Source organism: Bufo gargarizans, chromosome 3, assembly GCF_014858855.1.
Source record: "Bufo gargarizans isolate SCDJY-AF-19 chromosome 3, ASM1485885v1, whole genome shotgun sequence".
NCBI classification, from domain to species: Eukaryota; Metazoa; Chordata; class Amphibia; order Anura; family Bufonidae; genus Bufo; species Bufo gargarizans.
Window position 1 is genome coordinate 121,511,450 of NC_058082.1, and position 23,489 is coordinate 121,534,938.

At 43.6% G+C, this 23,489-nt stretch overlaps 1 protein-coding gene across 2 annotated transcripts in view; it reads left to right on the forward strand.

The window, feature by feature from the left end:
• Window positions 1-23,489, forward strand: part of STAT2 (signal transducer and activator of transcription 2) — an 88,650-nt gene that overhangs the window by 21,442 nt on the left and 43,719 nt on the right. For both annotated transcript variants that reach the window (XM_044284813.1, XM_044284814.1), the window contains exons 5-13: window positions 576-668; window positions 3,415-3,493; window positions 7,400-7,485; window positions 9,290-9,438; window positions 10,445-10,603; window positions 11,815-11,907; window positions 17,420-17,479; window positions 19,817-19,837; window positions 19,967-20,054. In XM_044284813.1, coding sequence (XP_044140748.1) covers window positions 576-668; window positions 3,415-3,493; window positions 7,400-7,485; window positions 9,290-9,438; window positions 10,445-10,603; window positions 11,815-11,907; window positions 17,420-17,479; window positions 19,817-19,837; window positions 19,967-20,054 — 828 coding nt within the window. The remainder of the gene's footprint in view (window positions 1-575; window positions 669-3,414; window positions 3,494-7,399; window positions 7,486-9,289; window positions 9,439-10,444; window positions 10,604-11,814; window positions 11,908-17,419; window positions 17,480-19,816; window positions 19,838-19,966; window positions 20,055-23,489) is intronic.

A 23,489-nucleotide genomic window follows, 5' to 3' on the forward strand; every position in this document is an offset into this window, starting at 1 on the left:
CGGTATATCAATTGGACTTTGGACTCTAATGGTACAGCCATATCTGATGGAAAAAATATGTTATATGTTTATATTTTGTTATGAATTTGCAAAGATTTAAAATTCTAAACTTTTTCCCACTGCAGATTTGTTAAAATCTAAACCACTTTGCTGCTCTTGTAATATGCTATATTTATTCACCCATAATTCTGGTTTGAGAATACATACATATCCACTACATGAGAACATACCCTAAATAAGATAAATGTGGGGGGCCATGCTGTTCAAGAGACTCCCTTACTCCTTGATTGACAGGGCCAGACACCTTGCCTGACATTGTGCATGCGTCTCTATGCTTCTGGTGTACCCAGACCTGAGTGGCACATGATAGCAGTAGCAGAGCCTCTGTGCTTGCACCACTACTCAGAGCAACGCCGCTGGCGTGAGATTGACGGGGGCAGGCGAGATGTCTGGCCCTGTCAATCAAGGGGGAGTCTCTTGAGCAGCGTGGCCAGCCCCTCACTGTTCATGGAGGCTGGTTTTTGAATAATCTGATTGTACAAAGCGTGTCATATAACCTTAAACTATCTCCATAGTCACAGAATGGACAGCAAGCTCAATTACCAATGAAGACCGGACAGCAAAGTAAAATAGAGCAGCGTGTTAATGAAGTGAAAGAACATGTCATGGTAAGAGGGTTTCCTACAGTTTTTTTGTTTTTCTGTTCTTTTTAAGGCATTTCCAATGTTCTCTTTAGGCCATGTTCAGACTTGGCAGGTTTTCAGTGGGGATCCTACAAATGCAATACAAAAATCCCTTTACATGTAGATAAAAAAAATCTTCAGATTCTGCAGATGTGAGGGAACTGTACAGCAAACCGTGTGTGTATGTGGTGCATGCAGATTTTGCAGTGGATTAAATTTACCTTTTCCCGGAATACATAATGCACTATGCACATGTTAAAAGACTTTTCTGTGGGTGTATTGACATTTGCAATATTGTTACTATGTGGCCAGTTACCCATACATGGGGTGGCCGGCCCACAGGATCCAAATGTGGATTACCTGTACTTGCCGCAATGCAACTGTACTTTCCATTGCTTCAAATGGCAAGTAGTATTACAGCCTGGCTTGTAGATCCCATGGCCAGGGGACACCGTTTTTGGGTGCCTTGATGAGAGTATCAGAAGGTTTACATTAAAAGTATGCCTTGCCACACAGCCCACATCTGTATGGACGCCATAGAGCTGGGGTAGGCAACCTCGGGGCTTCAGCTGTTGTGAAACTACAACTCCCAGCATGCATACTTGCTCTACTCTGCTAAGAACTACCATAGAAATGAATGGAACATGCTGGGAATTGTAGTTTCACAACAGCTGGAGTGCCGAAGGTTGCTGGCCCCTGTCATAGAGGAAGGTTCCTTACTCCATATGCCTGAATGGGGAGGTTCTTTAGTAGGGCAAACTACGGCCTTAAAGGGGTTTCATAGTTTAGTCATTTATAGAATACCCAAAGGATATGCAATAAAATCTCTAATAGCTGGAGATCCCGACTCTAGGACACTTCTCTGTCAGGAGAATGGGGCTCTGCTGGAACCTGCTTTTCAACACAACTTAGCCGGCCACTGCCACATTTAGGAGGTGACTGGATGAAGACGTGTGCCCGGCTCTCTCCATTGTAGTCTAAGGGAGAAACAACCAAGTTTACTCAAATGGGTAACATGTACACCAGGTTAATTTGTCATATGCTATCTTAGGGAGTGAGTTTCACCTAAATCTTCCCAGGAAGTCCGACTTTCAAGAGGAGTCAAAGGCACTGCCAAATGGAGTATAGGCTGCTTATTTGGAGCCCATAAACCATAAGCAACCAGGCAAGCATGCAGGGTGGAGATCAGGGCACCTCCAGTCCATCTCTATGACTCAAGACTGCCGTCAGGAATTTCAGGGCCCTGTACAGGCAAACTACTATATGCATAAGTAATTTCTATGAACTGTGAAAAAATGTGCGGTGTTTTTATGCTATTTACCAAACACCTTAAATAATATGTTCACTATATATATCAGGGATGTTTAGTAGTAAGTATGTTACTAAAACGCATTGGTTGTAATGGTTTTTGCTCTTTTATTTTTTAGTAACGATAACATTTCAGAAAAATGACAGTATTACCATAAAAGAAAAGCTTGAAAGTAGAAGTTCCAGTTTTACTAAAGAAATTCTTTCACAACTCTGTACTGGGAATTCAACTCTAAAACTTATGCGTAGCAGGCAGCAGATTTACAACTACTCTATAGACCAGCTCTGTTGTAAAGATAGGGTTTTCTGTGCCTAAAAAGGTACCAAACAGTATTACTATTTAACATTATGCCTGGGAAGAGAATAGTAAGGGTTAACAAAGTATTACTATTTAACATTAGTAAGGGTTAACAAAGTATTATTTTTTAACATTATGCCTGGGAAGAGAATAGTAATACTAATTAGTAGCTTTTTAGGCACAAGAAATTCTTTGCTTAAACCATAGCATAACATGGGTGCATGGCTTGTTACTGTGTAGGTTTTAAAGATGTATCTTGTAATTAGCCGAGCTCATGCATGATCATCACATGACCAGGAAAGATTTTCATCCCCCAGAAGTACACAGTAAAGGTTCCTATTTAATAACAGTTAAGGCTACTTTCACACTAGCGTTCGGGCGGATCCGTTCTGAACGGATCCGCTCATAATAATGCAGACGGAGGCTCCGTTCAGAACGGATCCGTCTGCATTAAAATGGAAAAAAAAAAGCTAAGTGTGAAAATAGCCTCGGACGGATCCGTCCAGACTTTCAATGTAAAGTCAATGGGGGACGGATCCGCTTGAAGATTGAGCCACATTGTGGCATCTTCAAACGGATCCGTCCCCATTGACTTACATTGTAAGTCTGGACGGATCCGCACGCCTCCGCACGGCCAGGCGGACACCCGAACGCTGCAAGCAGCGTTCAGCTGTCCGCCTGTCCGTGCGGAGGCGAGCGGAGCGGAGGCTGAACGCCGCCAGACTGATGCAGTCTGAGCGGATCCGCTCCATTCAGACTGCATCAGGGCTGGACGGCTGCGTTCGGGTCCGCTCGTGAGCCCCTTCAAACGGAGCTCACGAGCGGACCGACTAACGCTAGTGTGAAAGTAGCCTAACTGATGTCTTGATAGCTATGATGAATTGTTAGAAAGTATATGGGAATATTGTATAACTTTATATAACAAATTAGCTTTATTTGCTAAAAGCAGAATACCCCTTTAAGACTTTGTGTGTTTGTAGAACGTCGGAAAGCTGACAATAAACATTACATAATTGTATGTAGATATTGCTAAATATACTGTACTAAAATGTCTTCACTTTGCTGTTTGTTAATCATGTTTCTCTATGATACCTATAACGCTTTGACTTTTAATTTTTTTTTCAGTTTCTTGATCAAGAAGTTAAGTTTTTGGAAGAGCAACAGGAAATCTTCGACTTTAGATATAAGACTTACAAAATACAATGTGAGTATTTTTTAGAATTTTTTATGAAATAAAAACCCATTCACCTGCCACTTATATGAAGTAAGTAATTTCTTAAACTCAATGCAACCACCTTAAAGAGGACCTTTCATGGGTCCAGACTTTATAAACTAAGTTCGCCCACTGTGGCCCCCGTTAAATTCTCCCACCCTTTATGCAAATGTTATCATCGGTACAGGGCGGAGGAGACTGCCCTGTTTCTCAATAGGCGTCTCCTTCTCCCTGGCCGTGAGCTGTCCAATCGCAGAAGGTGAGGTTTTTTTTTCTGCCGGGTGCAGGGTGGCCACCGGGTCCCTGTGCTGCTGTGACGGGGACCCGATGGCAGGGAAGGCAGCCCCCTGGATCTCACAGGCAGGAAGCTGTAAGTGTATTACACTGGTAATACACTTACAGCCAATGTATCACAATACAGAAGTATTGTAAAGGGGATCAGACCCCCAAAAGTTGAAGTCCCAAAGTGGGGCAAAAAATAAAGTGAAAAAAGAATTAATACAAATTTTACAAAAAAAATTTAACGTTTAAAAACAAAACAAAAAAAAAGCACATATTTTCTTGGAAGAAATGAAACTTTTCATTTTCACAGACAAGTGTTTCCAAATTCTGTAAAACGCTTAGGGGGTCAAAGTGCTCAGTACCCCCCTTAATATATTCTTTAAGAAGTGTAGTTTCCAAAATGGGGTCACTTTTTGGGGGTTTCCACTGTAGGGTACATCAGGGTCTCTTCAAATACAAAATGGTGCCTAAAAACCATTGTAGCAAAATCTGCCTCCAAAATCCATATGGTGCTCCTTTCCTTCTGACCACTGCCACGTGCCCATAGGGCAGTTTACCGCCACATATGGGGTATTTCTGTAAACTGCAGAATCAGAGTAATATATATTGAGGTTTATTTTGCTGTTAACCCTTGCTGTGTTGCAAGAAAAAAATGATTAACATAACAAAATCTACCAAAAATGTGAAATTTAGAAATTTCACCTCCATTTTTCTTTAATTCTTGTGGAACACCTCAAGGGTTAACAAAGTTTGTAACATCAGTTTTGAATAATTTGAGGGGTGTAGTTCCTAAAATGGGGTAATTTATGGGTAGTTTCCATTATGTAAGCCCCTTAAAATCACTGTATAACTGAATTGGTGCTTAAAAAAATGGCTTTGGAAAATTTTAAAAAAGGCTTCTAAACTTCTAAGCCTTCTAACGTCCTAAAAAAATAAAATTACATTTACAAAATGATGCCAACGTAAAGCAGACATATGGGGAATGTTGATTGATAATTATTTTATGAGGAATTACCGTATTTTTTGCTGTATAAGACGCACCGGCCCATAAGACGCACCTAGGTTTTTTGGGAGGAAAATAAGAAAAAAAAATTTTTTAACCAAAAGGTGTGCTGTGGGTTTGGAACTAATGGTGGTCTGTGGATGGCACTATTACTGGGGATCTGTGGATGACGGACACTGTTATGGGGGGGATCTGTGGATGACGGACATTGTTATGGGGGAATCTGTGGATGACGGACACTGTTATGGAAGGGATCTGTGGATGACGGACACTGTTATGGAAGGGATCTGTGGATGACGGACACTGTTATGGGGGTATCTGTGGATGACGGACACTGTTATGGGGGGGGATCTGTGGATGACGGACACTGTTATGGGGGGGATCTGTGGATGACGGACACTGTCATGGGGGGGATCTGTGGATGACGGACACTGTTATGGGGGGATCTGTGGATGACAGACACTGTTATGGGGGGATCTGTGGCTTGCACTGTTACAGGGGGATCTGTGGCTGGCACTGTTACAGGGAGGGATCTGTGCATGGCACTGTTATATATGTGTCATCCACAGACCCTCCCAGCCCATAACTGTGCCATCCACAGATCCCCCGCCGCTCCAGTATACAAATATAAGATGTCTTATTCAATTAATAGTTATTAAACATGCCCCCCAACTCCTAATAGTACCTTACATCCTAACCGCTTCAGTACAATGGAGCCTGGAGGCAGGCAGGCCGGGCGGCCGGCGCGTCACTCACTGACGTCACTTGCCTGCGCCGCCTGCTTCATTCATAAAGTAGGCGGCGCAGGCACGTGACATCAGGGAGTTACGCTGCCGCCCGCCCGGCCTGCATTGTACTGAAGCGCTTAGGATTTAAAGGGAACCTGTCACCCAAAAATCGCCTATTAAGCTGTTTACAGTACCTTATAGTGCTGTATAGTCGTTTCCTGATGCACTTTTTGTTAGTTTTGCAGCATGTATGCTCAGTCAGAAATCGATGTTATATTCAGCTGCTGCCCCGTGCTTCAAGTCAGGCTTGAAGTCACGGGGGCAGCGGCCTCGGCGTCTTACATGGCCCTCTCCCCGCCCCCTGCCTCTGTGACTGACAGCCGAAATCCGATTCCGGGACCGCGCTCAACGGCCGCATGCGCAGTAAAGGGCGGCAGGAGCGCGGTCCCGGCTGCCGCGCGTACTACGCGCCGTCTTACTTTCGCCGCACTGCGCATGCGCCCGACATCCTGTATCAAACGCGCCCGCGCCCAGATGCCGGGCGCGGGCGCGTTTGATACAGGATGTCGGGCGCATGCGCAGTGCGGCGAAAGTAAGACGGCGCGTAGTACGCGCGGCAGCCGGGACCGCGCTCCTGCCGCCCTTTACTGCGCATGCGGCCGTTGAGCGCGGTCCCGGAATCGGATTTCGGCTGTCAGTCACAGAGGCAGGGGGCGGGGAGAGGGCCATGTAAGACGCCGAGGCCGCTGCCCCCGTGACTTCAAGCCTGACTTGAAGCACGGGGCAGCAGCTGAATATAACATCGATTTCTGACTGAGCATACATGCTGCAAAACTAACAAAAAGTGCATCAGGAAACGACTATACAGCACTATAAGGTACTGTAAACAGCTTAATAGGCGATTTTTGGGTGACAGGTTCCCTTTAAGGTACTATTAGGAATAAAGGGGCATATTTAATAACTATTAATTAAATAAGACATATTATATTAGTATACCGGAGCGGCGGGGCTATAGTACAGTGACTGCGCCGGCCCCCAGCTCCTCCTCCCAGTCCCTCCCCGAGTCCCCGCTCGCTTTACATCGCAGCTTGCGATGTAAAACTGACAGCATTCACCGTATAAGACGCAGGGGCATTTTCCCTCCATTTTGGGGGGAGAAAAAGTGCGTCTTATACGGCGAAAAATACGGTACTATCTGTTTTAAACGTAGAAAAATTCAGATTTAGAAAATTGCGAATTTTTCCAAATTTTTGGTACATTTTTGATTATTTTATAAATAAAGGTGAAATATATTGACTCAAATTTATGATTGTCGTGAAGTACAATGTGTCACGAGAAAACAGTCTCAGAATTGCTTGGATAAGTGAAAGTGTTCCAAAGTTATTACTGCATGAAGTGACACATGTCAGATTTGCAAAAATCGGCCTGGGATTTAAGGTGAAAAGTGGGTCGGTACAGAAGGGGTTATTTCTGACATGAAGGGAATGGGGGCAGAAGGAAAATAATAATAATAAAAAAAAGAATAGATATCTGGATTCCTTATCTGCAGTATTGGTCATGTGCTACTGCAGATAATAGTCCAAACTCCTGGTGACAGATTCCCATTAAAGCGCTGTATGGCAACATTATGAAAGTATTTCATTTCCATTAAGAAACTAACTGCTAGCCTGGTGCTAGCTGTGAGCATATTTATATCTTGCTCTGCAAAGGTATTTGTATTCTGTACGTCATGGCACAGCGATCCACTCGCAGATTATCTCTAATTTCCAGGCTGCACTTGTACTTGCCATTTGAAGCAATAGCAAGTACAGGTGCAGCCCACAGTATGGATCCCGCAGCAAGTAAGTGCTTGCTGTGTTAATAGTTCTCCTTTATCGCTTACAGTGGCTTCACGTCCTACAGATCCAGACCTCAAGAAAAAGCTTACGGAGCTTCAGGCCCAAGTGAACGACCTAGACAGAAAACGAAGGGTGAGAAATTGTAATTTCTGAATGTCCCATTCAGATGTATGGAACAGTCTCAAAAATGTATGAAACAGATCTGCCATGTGTAAACCCATCCTTAGTTTGATTGTATGTGGTGTCACAAAGAGTGTGATGCATATATCCCATCACCAGTTTCTTTAATATATTATGGCAAATTTGCCAATCCTGTAAATCATCATAAATTAGGCGCATCCTCCAGCAGTCCGTGCGCCAAAAGAGAAATCTATGGCAGCTCTGAGCAGCCGTAGATTTCTGGCTTCATTTGCGCAAGAAAACTGGCCTAAATGATAAATTTGTGCCCGCTGCTGGCCATGCCCCCTTGCCACCCTTGTCACACCCCTTTTCTAAAAAGTGGTGAGGGTTGTGTAAAACTATGAGATGCGACAATTTTTTAAAAAGTCACAAAACCATAGGGGGTAATTTACTATTAGGCTACTTTCACACTAGCGTTCGATCGGATCCGTTCTGAACGGATCCGATCATATTAATGCAGACGGAGGCTCCGTTCAGTACGGATCCGTCTGCATTAATAACTTAGAAAAAATTCTAAGTGTGAAAGTAGCCTGAGCGGATCCGTTCAGACTTTCAATGTAAAGTCAATGGGGGATTGAGCCATATGAAGATTGAGCTATATGGTGACATCTTCAAGCGGATCCGCTCCATTCAGACTGCATCAGGGCTGGACGGAGGCGTTCGGGTCCGCTTGTGAGCTCCTTCAAACGGAGCTCACGAACGGACCTATGAACGCTAGTGTGAAAGTAGCCTTAGATATACGCCACTTTTCCCCGCTCACGCCAGGTCTAAAAAAGGGGGAGTGGGATTGTCTCATTTATCATTTTGTATGCCTGTTTTAAGCATAGAAAATGGTCTAAATTTAATCCAGCAAGCAAGCTGGTGTAGATTTAGACCAGCAGTGGATGCGCCAAAGTTATGTAAAGACCGTCACCACTTTATAACTTTGGTGGATCCACCACCAGCACAGGGGTTATTAAGACCGGCATCTAAAACGCCAGTCTTAAAAGGATTATCTGAGGTTGGAAATGGTGACGGGGGCGAGCCTCCCCAGCATCACGGGTGACGCTAGGGAGGCTCGTCCCCGTCAGGGCCTGCCATTGGCTGCTCCTCCACCCCGACACCAGATGTTTTCATCCGCATACAGGGAAAAGCAGCTGCGGCCGTGTGAGGACCAGGAGCAGCGCAGGGAGCGGGGAGCCAGGTAAGTAGAATCGGTGTGAGAGGCCCGGGCATATGGGGGTCATTTCCAGCCTCGGATAGCCCCTTTAATAAATGACCCCCCCATAGTTAGTGAATTTTTACCACACCTTTTCAGACGCATGGGATATTATAAATCTCCCTTTAGGTGTGTGAATTTTTTTTCTAAGTTTTAGCGCAATTTAGGTGCACTTACATTAGTAAATGTGGGCTATGGTGTATATGGGCAGCACGGTGGCTCAGTGGCTAGCAGTGGTGCCTTGCTGCGCTGGGGTCCTAGGTTGGAATCTCTCCATGGACAACATCTGCATGGAGTTTGTATGTTCTCCCCATGTTTGCGTGGGTTTCCTCCAGGTTCTCCGGTTTCCTCCCACACTCCAAAGACATACTGATAGGGAACTTAGATTGTGAGCCCCACTGGGGACAGCGTGATGCTAATGTCTGTAAAGCTCTGCGGAATATAGTAGCGCTTTACTGTATAAGTGAGTATAATAATAATATGCTCAAATAAATAAATGCATGTCTGTTGCTATAATCAATATTATTACTATTATTTATTTATTTTTTATTACAAAAGGAGATACTTGACCAAGTTAAGCAACTCCTGGGGCTGTGCGAGACCCTTCTTGATTTTCTGAAGCAAGAATTGTCTGATTGGCTTCAAAGGCAAAGATTATTCTGCATTGGAGCTACGACGAACACTTGTCTCAAGAAGCTCGAAACCTGGCAAGTAGAAAACCACTTTAAACCTTCATATTTAGTTTCCTCAATACACTTGGTTATTGTTCTTGTTTTGGAGTTCTCCATCTTTGGTGGATGATCATGAATCTGAATTGAGATGGACTTCTGTAAAGTTATATCTAAGTTATCTGTAATATGTTTCTGTTTGATTAAGGGTCCATTCACACGTCCGTAAGTGTTTTGCTAAACACGGACACTGGCAATTTGCGGACCGCACATCGCCGGCACTCTCATAGAAAATGCCTTTTCTTGTCTGCAATTGCGGACAAGAATAGGACATGTTCTATTTCTTTCGGGAACGGAATTGCGGATCCAGAAATGCTGTCCGCATCCATTCCGGCCCCATTGAAAATGAATGGGTTTGCACCCGTTCCGCAAAAAATTGCGGACATGTGAACGGACCCTAAAGCTTACCCATTGTTGCAACAAAAACAAAACATATTCCTACTTTAGGAAGCAGTAGATGTGTATGTTAGATGGAGTGTACCCAGAATGTTGTGCCTAAGCCATTGTATACTGCTCTGTAAGGATGGAGGCAAAATCCTAAAATTAAATAGGTTGTGCAGCCATATATATTGATGACCCATTCTCAAGATAGGTCATCTGTATCAGATTTGTGGGGGTCCGACACCTGGCTGATCAGCTGTTTGAAGTGGAGGTGGCACTACTTCCTCTTCATTACACTGCCCGTTGTCGCCTGTGGGGCAGTAGTGTAGTGTAATTACAAGTACTTGCTCCATTCAAGAGCTGACTGGCGGGGTTGCTGGGTCTCGGACCCCTACTGATCAGATATTGATGACCTATCTTGAGGATAGGAGAGAATTGCAGGGTAAAATCCATGGAAAGAATTGACATGCTGCAGAAAACTATGGGGTCAATTTTGGCGTCAGATTCCCTTTGGATTTTCTGTACCACGCCGGAGAGAAACTAACATGGATTGCAGACATATGTTAAGCCAGCCTAAGTGACTCTCTTTCCACTCATAATACAGGGTGACAAAGACAGTGGAAGTGTTCTTCCAGCTGAAACGTATCCTGTGTAACCTTGGTGAGCTTCCAAAGCAAATATCATATGAAGGAGACCCCTTAAAAATTGACCCTCCAAAACTACTGGAACGACTGCTTGAAATGCTGCGGTGTCTTCTCCAGAGGTAAATTTAAGCTATCACTGGAATTTTGGTCATAGTTTTCTCCAGTTTAAGTTGTGTATGCATGTCTTCTGACTGGGGAGAGGGGAATAAGCCGTAATAGTTGATGGCTTCACAAAAAATAACATCAATACCTGTGGAAATTATAGAAATCTTGTTTGAACATTGATTCAGTCTGATAGCCACTTGTGAAGGACATTTTTAGGGCAAATTGGTTAAATGGGTTGCCTCATTAAGACAACTTATCCCCTATCCACAGGATAGGGCATAAGTGTCTGATCTTTGGTTGTCCAACTGCTGGGGGCCCTGCTGATTACCAGAATGGGGGCCTCTGCCCCCCAGTTTGAATGGAGCATCGGCCACACATGCTTGTTTGCTGCTCCATTCATATGGGGAGTACGGGCCCCTAATATCATGATTGGTGGGGGGCCCCCCAGCGGTTGGATTACAATGTCTTTAATGCCTTATAGTTTTTTTAAATGTTATTTTCCTCTGGATCAATAGGTGGAAACCAAGGGCACATTTATTAAGACTGGCATTTTAGACGCCAGTCTTAATAATCCCCTAAACTGGCGGTGGTTCCACCTGCGCCTCTTTATAACTTCGGTGGATCCTCCACCAGTTCTGAATGTAAGACAGCTTCCAAACTGTCTTACATTTACCCCATTTTCTATGCCTGAAAAAAGCGAAGAAAATGGTAAATGAGATTAGCTTGCCAGCCAATCCCCTTCCCCGACAACGCCCACTATTTTAAACCTGGCGCGAGCGGGGAGAAGTTGCAGATTGCACAATCTGCGCCTGAAATACGCCTACTATTGTCGTATTTCAGCTTAATAAATGACCCCCTAAGTTCTAAAGTTTACCTGCAGCCCTGTCATTCATCCATTTCTTTCCCATCACTTGTTTGACCTTGATGGACATATGTCTTGCAACCACACTATGTCATTAGCTTCTCTATGAGGTCTAACATAGATATGCCCCTCAAAGTGCATAAGCTAGTCTATTTGCCACACCTCAATTGCTTGTGGATCATTTGAAGATGTTTTCCCCACTACGTAAAGTAAGAAGTAAAAATAAAAGGGCAGGTATGGAAAATTGGAGCAGTTGCCCATAGAGACCAATGAGATACCATTTCCTATTGGCACTAAATGTGAGAATTGTGTTGTTGCTTTTATTTAAATAATGTATCCTTTGTTGTTAATTGTTCCTATCAGATCATTTGTCATATCTAAGCAGCCAATTATGGCCTATCCATGCAAGAGACCTTTGGTACTGAAAACCAGCACCCAGTTTTCTGTGGGTGGCAGGTGAGCAGAGAATGAAGTAGGTGCTTGTGTGAACAGATATTATTGTTTTAGGGTTGTTGTGTAGCTTTTTGCTAAAACCTCTATTAGACTGCACGATAATCGGGCAAATTATTGGAAACCAGTGTTCATCCCTGTGTAATCAGGGATGTACCGCCAATAATTAATAGTTTGCATCAGCCTGTGTAATAAAGCCAGTGCAAACGAGTGCCAATGGATGTGTTATCCATCAACGCTTGCACTGCCTGAGCATCCGGCAGTATAATACCATCCGGCAGTATAATACCACCCTAACACTGGTTCCTTGAGCTACAATGGCTTCAGGTTACAATATTTACATACAATAACATACAATGGTCTTCCATGGGCCCTTGTAACGTGAAATTATTCAACATACAATGCCGCAGACACTGCAAAACATGTGAAAATCCAGTCAATCATCATGGACATTTTTCTGGAAAATTATCTGCGCAACTGAAATATACCAGTTGGCCATCTAGTAGTGCCCTACACGTATTGTACTGCCCATTACCCGTACCAGGATGAACTGCTCCCTTGGACAGCGGATGAGGTTTGCTGCATTTATTTTTTTCATTCAGAGAGTTTATTGGGTTTTATCAGTTTTTAAACAAACACACTTAATACAGAATAGGGGTGGGCGATATGGCCTAAAATCTATATTGCGATATAATTTTAAGCATGTGCGATATGCGATATATATCACGATATATTGTTTTCTATATTTGGGGGGGGGTTTTAAACTTTTTTTTTGTTTGTTTTTACTTTTTATTTAATAACTATTAGCCTCCTTAAGGGCTAGAACCCTTGTCATGTTTACCCTAATAGAGCTCTATTAGGGTGAATAGGACTTTGCACTCTCCCTGCTGCCCTGTGCTCTGTGCACACAACAGCAGGGAGCTGAGTCCCCTCCCCTAAACAGTGCCATCCCCAGATCCCCCTCCCCTAAACAGTGCCATCCACAGATCCCCCTCCCCTAAATAGTGCCATCCACAGATCCCCCTCCCCTAAATAGTGCCATCCACATATCCCCCTCCCCTAAACAGTGCCATCCACAGATCCCCCTCCCCTAAACAGTGCCATCCACAGATCCCCCTCCTCTAAACAGTGCCACCCACAGATCCCCCTCCCCTAAATAGTGCCATCCACAGATCCCCCTCCCCTAAATAGTGCCATCCACAGATCCCCCTCCCCTAAACAGTAACATCCACAGATCCCCCTCCCCGACGCTCACAGGAGAACATTTATAAACTAATCAGTAACTTTAACTTTAATCATTGCTAATCTCTTTACTGGATACCTTACTATGTCTTAGCTCCGGTAACAGCAGGCAGTGCGGGCGGGCGGCACTCACTGACGTAAAGCGCCTGCTCCTCCCACTAGGCGGCGCGTGACGTCAGTGAGTGAGTGCCGCCCGCCCGCACTGCCTGCTGTTACTGGAGCTAAGACATAGTAAGGTATCCAATAAAGAGATTAGCAATGAATAAAGTTACTGATTAGTTTATAAATGTTCTCCTGTGAGCGGCGTGGCCCTGTATATTCTAACCCCCAGGCAAGCGTCCCTGTCACCATGGGAATGCCTGGGGGTTAGAATATACCATCGGATTTGAGTTTTCACGATCTCACTGAGATCGTGAAAACTCAATGATTTACTGTCAGTCCCTCCCCTCCTCCTCTGTTCTCATTGGTGGTCAGCGGCAGCCGCGCACAGTGGGGAGGGAGGGACTCCCTCCTTCTCCACTGTGCCGGCTCAGGAGGACATGGTGCGCGCAGAGAGCGCGATCATATCGCGGTCCGGCGATATAGGCTATATGCACAAAATCCATATCGTGGCACAAATTTATATCGCATATCGCCTATATCGCCCACCCCTAATACAGAATATAAAAAAAAAGGAAGGAGGACATCACCAGAGATGGACAGTACAATGCCGTGAGAGTGTCAGAAAATCCTGCAATGATAACTGACAGCAGAAGGGATAAATTGCTGCATCAGATAAGTCCCCAACAATCAAATGGACCAAATACTTAAAGGGACACTGACAGGCCCAATAACCATAATTAGCTGTACATATGCATGCACAGGTCTTCTCATGTGCATTAAAAACATATAAGTATAACCCCTGTCCACATTATGAATACAGTAAACTCGCGTTTTATAACCTGAAGTAATCGCTTTTCTTTCTGCCCAAGGGACGGGGTTTCAGCTCTACTGGCGCCCAGCCAGCCTCAGCCCAACCTCCGTTTTGAAGGTCGGGGACAGCAGAAGCCGCCCAGCAAAGTGAATATTGATGAGCTGGGCGGCTTCTGCTGTCCCCGACCTTCCGAGATTCGGCGCATGCCCAATAGAAAGCTATGGGTGTCGGGTGCATGCGCAGAAGCTGAAAGCGAGTCCGATGCCCATAGCTTTCTATTGGGCATGCGCCGGATCTCGGAAGGTCGGGGACAGCAGAAGCCGCCCAGCGAAGTAAATATTGATGAGCTGGGCGGCGCTTCAAAACGGCGGTTGGGCTGAGGCTGGCTGGGCGCAAGTGGAGCTGAAACCGCTCCCCTTGGGCAGAAAGAACAGCGATTAGTTCAGGTTATAAAACGTTAGTTTACTGTATTCATAATGTGGACAGGGGTTATACTTATATGTTTTTAATGCACATTAGAAGACCTGTGCATATATATGTACAGCTAATTATGGTTATTGGGCCTCTCAGTGTCCCTTTAAAGATATCTCAACACGACACACTATTGAAACAGTGATGTAAGATGAGACTAAGGTTACTTTCCCACTAGCGTTAATGTTTTCTGGTATTGAGTTCCATCCTAGGGGTTCAATACCAGAGAAAAATGCTTCAGTTTTATCCTAATGCATTCTGTATGGAGTGCATTCCGTTCAGTATGGATCAGGATGTCTTCAGTTCAGTCACTTTTACGGTATTTGGCCGGAGAAAATACCACAGCATGCTGCGGTATTTTCTCCGGCCAAAATTCCGGAACACTTGCATTAATTTCCATTGAAATGTATTAGTGCCAAATCCGGCATTACAATTGCCGCATTGACGGATCCGGTCTTCCGGTCTGCGCATGTGCAGACCTTTAAAAAATTTGAAAATATTAAAATACCTGATCCCTTTTTCCGGATGACACCGGAGAGACGGATCCGGTATTTCAATGCATTTGTCAAATGTATCCGGAAACAAATGGTTTCAGTTTGCACACGTTTTCCGTATCCTGCCAGGCAGTTCCGGCAACGGAACTGCCTGCTGGATTCCTCTAACGCAAGTGTGAAAATACCCTAACCAATGATGATCTCAAGTATAAACAGTACAAAAGAACTAACAAGAAAGAAAAAGAAAAAAATGGGGGAGAAATAAAAAAAAAGAGAGAGAGAGGAAAGGAAGTGGAGAGGTAAAATTTAGTACTGTACAGGGCCCTGAAGAAGCTTCTGTCCTCTACATAGAAAGTAACTAAAGGGAACCAGACACAGTGCCTTGTAGGGCTCAGCTAAATGTAATTATGCCTTTTGTTGCTTCATTCTGGAGAAAAAGTACTTTTTAACGCATATGCAAATTTGCAGTTAAGTGCACGGAGGGCAGGCCCAAGCCACTCTATGCACCCTTGCTCCTCCCACTTCCTCTGCTAGCCCCTGCCACTCCTTGCCTGGCTCTTTCAAATCAAGAATACTGTGCAGGAGCCTGGCCTTTTCAACCAGGAAGCCGAGCTTGCCCTACACAGCATTGTGCCCGATTTAACATTGAATTTCCTGGTGACAGACTCCTTTTACCTGCTTCCAGTAGCCTTTTCTGACTTGCTTATCTGTATTAGTTGTCTGCATGTAATCCTTCATATTTTTTTTATTTTGACATTTTGGTGGCTTCAGAGCCAATTAGTGGTTTTCCATATAGTCTCAAGCTACAGTGTTTTCAACTCACTATAGTCATAAAGAAACTGATTTATATTGTAAATTGTGTTATAGATTCTGACTGACCTCTGAACTTCAGATTTAAAGGGAACCTGTCACCAGGATTTTGCGCATAGAGCTGGGGACATGGGCTGCTAGATGGCCACTAGCACATCTGCAATACCCAGGTCCCATAGCTCTCTGCACTTTTATTGTGTTAAAAAACAGTTTTGATCGATATGCAAATTACCTGATATGACTCCTGTATCCGGAGATGAGTTAGGGCGGAAAGGAGCCCAGCACCGCCCCGCGTCCTCCGAATCTCCTCCTTGCTGGCTGACGTCACAGAGCTGGAGCGCCGAAATCTCGCGATGCGAGAGCTAGCGCATGCACAGTGTCGGCATCATGTTCATTCCCTGTGCTGGCATCAGCACAGGGAACAAACTACGCATGCGCTAGCTCGCGCATCGCGAGATTTCGGCGCTCCAGCTCTGTGACGTCAGCCAGCAAGGAGGAGATTCGGAGGACGCGGGAGGTGCTGGGCTCCTTTCCGCTTGACTCCTCTCCGGATACAGGACTCATATCAGGTAATTTGCATATAGATCAAAACTGTTTTTTAACACAATAAAAGCGCAGAGAGCTATGGGGACTGGGTATTGCAGATGTGCTAGTGGCCATCTAGCAGCCCATGTCCCCAGCTCTATGCGCAAAATCCTGGTGACAGGTTTCCTTTAAAGGGGATGTGAAATTAGAAAATGACCTACTGTTTGAAGTACTATAGTTTAAAGGTAGTCATCTCATTATCATCATAGACAAGATAACACCTCCATTATAAAGCTGAAGGCAGATAAATCAAGATTTACTATTGACAATAAGTGATGGTCACAGCCCTCATCCTCTTTCCTGTTTATTGACCTCTGCACAGGTCACAGAGCAAGCCCACAGCACACTCCCTTAGATGTCAGTGAGACTCCAGACTACAGGTTTCTATGGTCCATGAGGTTGCTGTGAAGCTTATCTCTGAATTCTGACCAAAAGGAGCTCAAGAAAGATAGCTGTCCTCATAATTATGTTCAGAAAATAGAATAATAGGATATCTATAATCAGATAAAAATAAGGAATATCTAAGTCAGTATCTAGTTTCATTTAGTAATAATAATATAGGTGTTACATTTCCTTTAAAAGGAGTCTAGATTAGGGCTCTTTCACACAACCGGATGCAGTGCGTGGAATCCACTGCGTGAAAGAGTGCCAAGCCCCGTTCCAGACAGCAGAGACACGGATCATTAACATGAATGATGTTATCTCACTGTGATTTTGTAGTAAAAAGATCACAGAGAGGCTCGGAGCATTATCAGTCAGGTTAATGCTCCGTATCTCCGGTCTGGAACGGGACTTGGCACTCTTTCACGCAGCAGATTACCCGGACGGGATCCGGTCGTGTGAAAGAGCCCTTAGGGTTTATCTACCATAACAGTATAGTCTTGTTGATTGTTAATAATCTGCAGTTTGGAAGGTGGGTGATTAAGTAAATTAGCTGATATTGGTAACTTAATCATCATTAATTTCTTATTAATATGAATTGCTTCTTTATTTTTCCTTTTAGATTCCTTGTGAATTCCCAGCAGCTCAGACACAACATGAAGGTCTCTCATACAATAGATAAGTATGTTTCTTCCAAAACCACAGAGCTCAGAATTTTACTGCTATTTGATACACAAGTTCAGTGATGGCCAGTTCACATTGTTCGCCCGCGAACACATGCGGGCTGCCATCTTTTTTCACAAGTCCGGCAAGGCACAGGTAAGCCGTTACCTGTGCCTGTGCGCGAGCCGGTCTGAAAACAAGTGCAGTCAGCGGGAGCAGGCAGTTCCGAGAACAGCCACCGGGGGCCTTCATCGGGCTGTTCTCGGAACTGCCTGCTCCCGGTGACCGCATTTGTTTTCAGACAGGCTCAAACACAGGTAAGGGCTTACCTGTGCCTCGCCGGACTTGTGAAAAAAGATGGCAGCCCGCATATGTTCGCGGGCGAACAATGCAAACTGGTCATCACTGTACAAGTTTAATTTTTAATGATTTGTAAGGGTGGTTTCACACACCGCTTTTTTGGGAAAACTGCAAATGCTATGTTTGATGCAGATTTTTGCACCAAAGCCAGAATTGGATCCAACAGAACAGAGAAGTATACCTTTCGAATCCAGTCCTGGCTTTGGCTCAAAAAAAAAACTGCACAAAAAATTTAAAAAATTTCTGAAAAACAGGGTGTGGGAAACCGTCCTGACCTTTACGTTGTTAATATTGTAATGATAAGTTGACTACTTATGTTTATTATGTTAGTTTCCACATAAAACCCACATAAATCTTTTGTCTTTTTAAACATTACATTCAGTTGCTGTTTCTTCTGTGTCTTCCAAAACTGACAACAAAAAATTGCATCTATTACGGCTCCTAGAGGGGTTGTCACCTCCTGAATGACAAATACAGTTAAAGGGGCAAGCAAAATATCAATGCAAGGCAGATTTATCCTCCTATTAGGGCTCATATGTATTTTACGGTACGCAAAACACGAATCCACAAAAAATAGGGATGACGTTCGTGTGCATTCCGTATTTTGCGGAACGGAACAGCTGGCCCCTAATAGAACCTTCCTATCCTTGTCCATAATGGGGACAATAATAGGACATGTTCTATTTATTTTTATTTTTTTGCTGAACGGACATATGGAATAGGAATGCACGCGTAACTTCCTTTTTTTTGCAGACCCATTGAAATGAATGGTCCCTCATATGGTCCGCAAAAAAAGCCTAAACAGACACGGAAAGAAAATATATTCATATACATGAGCCCTTATTCTGAAAATAAAAAATCTTCAGCGGTGGAATCCATTTTTGACAGATTCTCTCTCAGTTTCCAACTGATTGCTGGGGATCCTTTGTGATCAGCCTCTCATCGGACCCTAAGAAAGATGGGCTTCTCTCACTGTGGTGCAATGATTATATACCTGTTTTCAAGGATTGCCAAATTAAACAGATTTTTTAATTTACATTTTTGTTACAGGTTCACACACATTAAAGCGGGCTGTCCGAGTAAAAAAATATACCAGCAAAAAGTGTAATAAAATAGATTGTTAAACCGCCCACTGCTCCAGTACACTACATGTCTTTGTTTACATGCCAATCACATGTTGTACCAGAGCAAGGCTTTCTAACGTGACCACTGAAAACCTCACTTGCTGCAGAGGATAATCTCTATTTGTTCACGTACATTTTATTTATTTTTTTACGTTTTAAACTTTATAAAACTTTTTTTTGTTTTCCACAAGGGGAATTTTACTTATAAAGTTATTTCATTATTATTCATTAGAAAACCCATGTATTCCAATGCATTACTGCCTGTGTATGCGCGAAAACACAGCACGAAAAATGGTTGGGCACCACTGGTATAGGCCACCTGGGTGGAGCAAATACTTATTTTTTATTCCTAATGTCAGCCCCCTAGTTGCAGGGCCTATGTGTCCCTTCACCCAATTAATTCAACAAGAAAGGGATTTTATGATAAGTACAAAAATCTGTTTTTAAAGGTAATCTGTCACCATTTTTATGTTGTCTTAACTAAGGGCAACATAGACTAGTGACAGATCCCCTTAGCAAAATGCTTGGTCGCTTTCTTTAATTGGCTCAGCAGTTTTGTTGAACAGCACAAGCCAATGAGTACTGAATAGTCATGAGCTCTTGCCTTTCTCCGCCCACCTGTAGCTAATTCAGGAAAAAAAACTATCAATCAGTGTGTGTGTGTGTGTCTGGGGGGGGGGGGGCTAGAAAGGCAAATTCTCATGAATATCAGGACTCATTGGCATGCACTGGAGGTGTTAGAATCTAGCAGCATGAAACTTGTGGCAGGTTTTCTAAAATAAGATAGCTGGTCATAAGAAAGGATGTGTATCATTTATATGTATGCATGTGTCCATTACGTGTATTTAATGCCAGTTATATGTCTTTAACAGGTATCCTCCAGACATCAAGGGGTAAGACCATTTTTTATTTAATTAGGTGCTGAAGCACCTGAGAATAACATTACATGCATTCTTATCACCAGGTTATCTAGGATTTTTATACATGCATAGCAAATTATTTTTCTTCTTTTTTTTTGTTAGGTATCGCAGATTTAATTTGCTCGGTACACAAGACAAGGCATTGGAGTATACGAATGAGGAGGAGTTGGCAGTAGAGTATAAACATTTGGTATGTACCCGCATAACAATAGCATGCTTTCTTTCAATTTTAATTGAATGGTTTTTTAAATTTTAAGTGAATGTTATACACTAGAGTGCACAGTTGTTTTCTGCAGAAAACATAAACATGTAACACCCTTTAGAAGCAAGATTTTCTATTAGACTTCTCTTTCTGCAGTGCTAATTCAGGCTGTATGCTCCCTATTTTTCTGCTCAAACTCAGCCTGCAGGCAGCTATCCTGGTTCGACTCTTGCACACAAACGTACATGACAAAAACTCTACTCTATATATTCCCAACAATTGTTATTATCTTCTGTTGAATCTCCATCTTTTTACTGTCTTGGGAGAGGGAATTAGGTATATCTGTATCGAAAGCAGACAAGACCTTAATTTTAGCTCATTCTCATGGCTTCTCACCTTGTGTAAAAATACAGGAAAATCACTATAAATTACTGTCATGATGGTATAAAACACCAGATCTTTTGTTTGGGCAGGGTTTATCATCCACCAGACTCTGTTGGAGATGTCATTCCCATTTTGGCATGCCAAGTCATATATTGGTGGTATTGTGCACTGGTCAGCTCCTTTTGGACGAAGGTTCAAGCACATATGTGAGCAGTAGGCCCCCTAAGATTAATCTCACAGTAGGACTGGTGCTGCTTGCTCAACCCACGTCTCATTTACGTCCATCTAAACACTCATTGTTAACGCACCTTCTAGCTGCGGCCAAATGCTCATTGTAAAAACACTAATGCAATCGCACTCTGCAAACCAGCACTCTGCCCTGCCTTTATGCTGGATGTTGAATAAGGCATTGGTGTACATTTTGGCCAAAGCGTAATAAGCCACTCACCACGTCAAGGTCGCCTTCATGAGTGGTCCCTAACACTATTTCCTACCTGTTATGGGCCACGACAGCCACACAAAGTCCAGGGAGCGCAGGTACAGCATGCACGCCAAGCACACTCTGCTTTTAACCCCGTCCGGTGCCATTACAGCTTTCATTGGATCCAGGGATGCAAGTACCAACATGCATGCTGAGCCCACTATATACTTCTCCTGGAGCCAAATGGCTACCGGTAGGTGCTACAGTAGCCATTTGGCTTATTACGCTTTGGCCAAAATGTACACCAATGCCTTATTCAACATCCAGCATAGAGGCAGGGCAGAGTGCTGGTTTGCAGAGTACGATTGCATTTGTGTTTTTGCGCTTGTATCTGTATTTCGCCATAGCAATGAGCACCTGCATACAAGGTTGTGCGGGCTGAACGCCCCACATTTTTTTCTTCAAATGCTCATTGGTTGCAATCCTATCCACTGACTGAACATCAGTGGTTGGAGAAAGTGCATCAACTGTGTCATATGGAGGAGCTAACTAGCTGGCAAGCTCATAGACATGATCTTTTTCTACTTGCTTGGGATCCTTAGCTACAATATGCTAAAACGCTTGTCTCATATTGATCATTTCTGCTTTTCCTACCTGAGGTCTTGACCCATGGACCTCCATAATAGTTGTTGAATATCGCATGTTACAGAGGTGGACAGGCCACAGGGTGGATTGATACTTGGAGTATCTGACAAGCCCCCCAGATATCTCCCACTTTTCACCCCTCACCCCCTTCCCTTGCCCCCACCCCTCCACCGCCCCCCCCCCCCCCTTCCATCTCTTTTACGCTGGCTTAGTGCATATGAATATTTTATTTGTCTTTTATTATTGCTGTGGATATGTCTGCACAGGTCAGTCTATCTTACACTGGCATTCTTTTATGCGCAATGATATGTTAAAAATGTCTATGTATTGTACTTTGGTAACCTACAGGATCGGAGCAACTTTGGCCAAAATGTAATAGCTAGACGAATGGGTCAGAGCATCTCCAAAAGGTGTTAGGTCTTGTGAGGTATTCATGGTTTGCAGTGGTTAGTACACAAGGATTACAAGCGGCAAAGACACATTTAAACAATGGAAACATAAATAAATGTAAACTGCATCACTGCTATACTTACTATATGAAAATTACAAGCATTTTGTGCACATTTTTTTAATCAAAATTGTGTTGAGCCCATCTACCGTACCAGTGACAAAGTGGCTTTCAACAGACTGCTCCTATACTGTCAGATTTGTCTCTCCTGGTCTTTTGGCCTACAAAATTAAGGCCAATCTAGATTCCGCTATATTATACTCTGATTAGAAGCCCTGGGCATACTGGGACCAAGTACATGGTCTAAATAGGGGAAGCCACTCTCCAAATGCACAATGCAAAAAACAAAGCTAGACCAGCATCTTCAAAAATTTGAAAAAAAGAGTTCATTCTACCATGGCTGCAATGTAAAATCAAACAAGGGCTACAATAAGCAGCACACTGCCATGCGCAAAGACACATATGGACACATGAATAAATGTAAATTAAATAACTGCTATACTTACTATATGAAATTAGAAGCTCTTTTAAATCAAAGTTGTGTTGGGCCCGTCTAGCGATGACAAGTTGGCTTCCAACAGACATGACCTATACTATCAGACTTGCCTCTCCTGGGTTTTTGGCCTAAAGAATTAAGGGCAATGTAGAATCCAGCTACATTATACTCTGAGTAGAAACCTGGAGGTACCTGCCAGAAGTGGTCCAAGGAAATATAGCTTGTGACAGGGTTGTGGGCACATAAGGCCTTATTGATGTGCCTAGGGAGTAATAGCTAGCCCCTATAGTCCCACCCCATAGAACATATGTGTCAAACACAAGGCCCGTAGCCTCGTTTTTTGTGGCGTGCAGGTGAGGACAGTTACAGACGTGGACAAAATTGTTGGTACCCTTTGGTCAATGAAAGAAAAAGTCACAATGGTCACAGAAATAACTTTAATCTGACAAAAGTAATAATAAATTAAAATTCTATAAATGTTAACCAATGAAAGTCAGACATTGTTTTTCAACCATGCTTCAACAGAATTATGTAAAAAAATAAACTCATGAAACAGGCATGGACAAAAATGATGGTACCCCTAACTTAATATTTTGTTGCGCAACCTTTTGAGGCAATCACTGCAATCAAACGCTTCCTGTAACTGTCAATGAGACATCTGCACCTCTCAGCAGGTATTTTGGCCCACTCCTCATGAGCAAACTGCTCCAGTTGTGTCCGGTTTGAAGGGTGCCTTTTCCAGACTGCATGTTTCAGCTCCTTCCAAAGATGCTCAATAGGATTGAGGTCAGGGCTCATAGAAGGCCACTTTAGAATAGTCCAATTTTTTCCTCTTAGCCATTCTTGGGTGTTTTTAGCGGTGTGTTTTGGGTCATTGTCCTGTTGCAAGACCCATGACCTGCGACTGAGACCAAGCTTTCTGACACTGGCTAGTACATTTCTCTCTAGAATTCCTTGATAGTCTTGAGATTTCATTGTACCCTGCACAGATTCAAGACACCCTGTGCCAGACGCAGCAAAGCAGCCCCA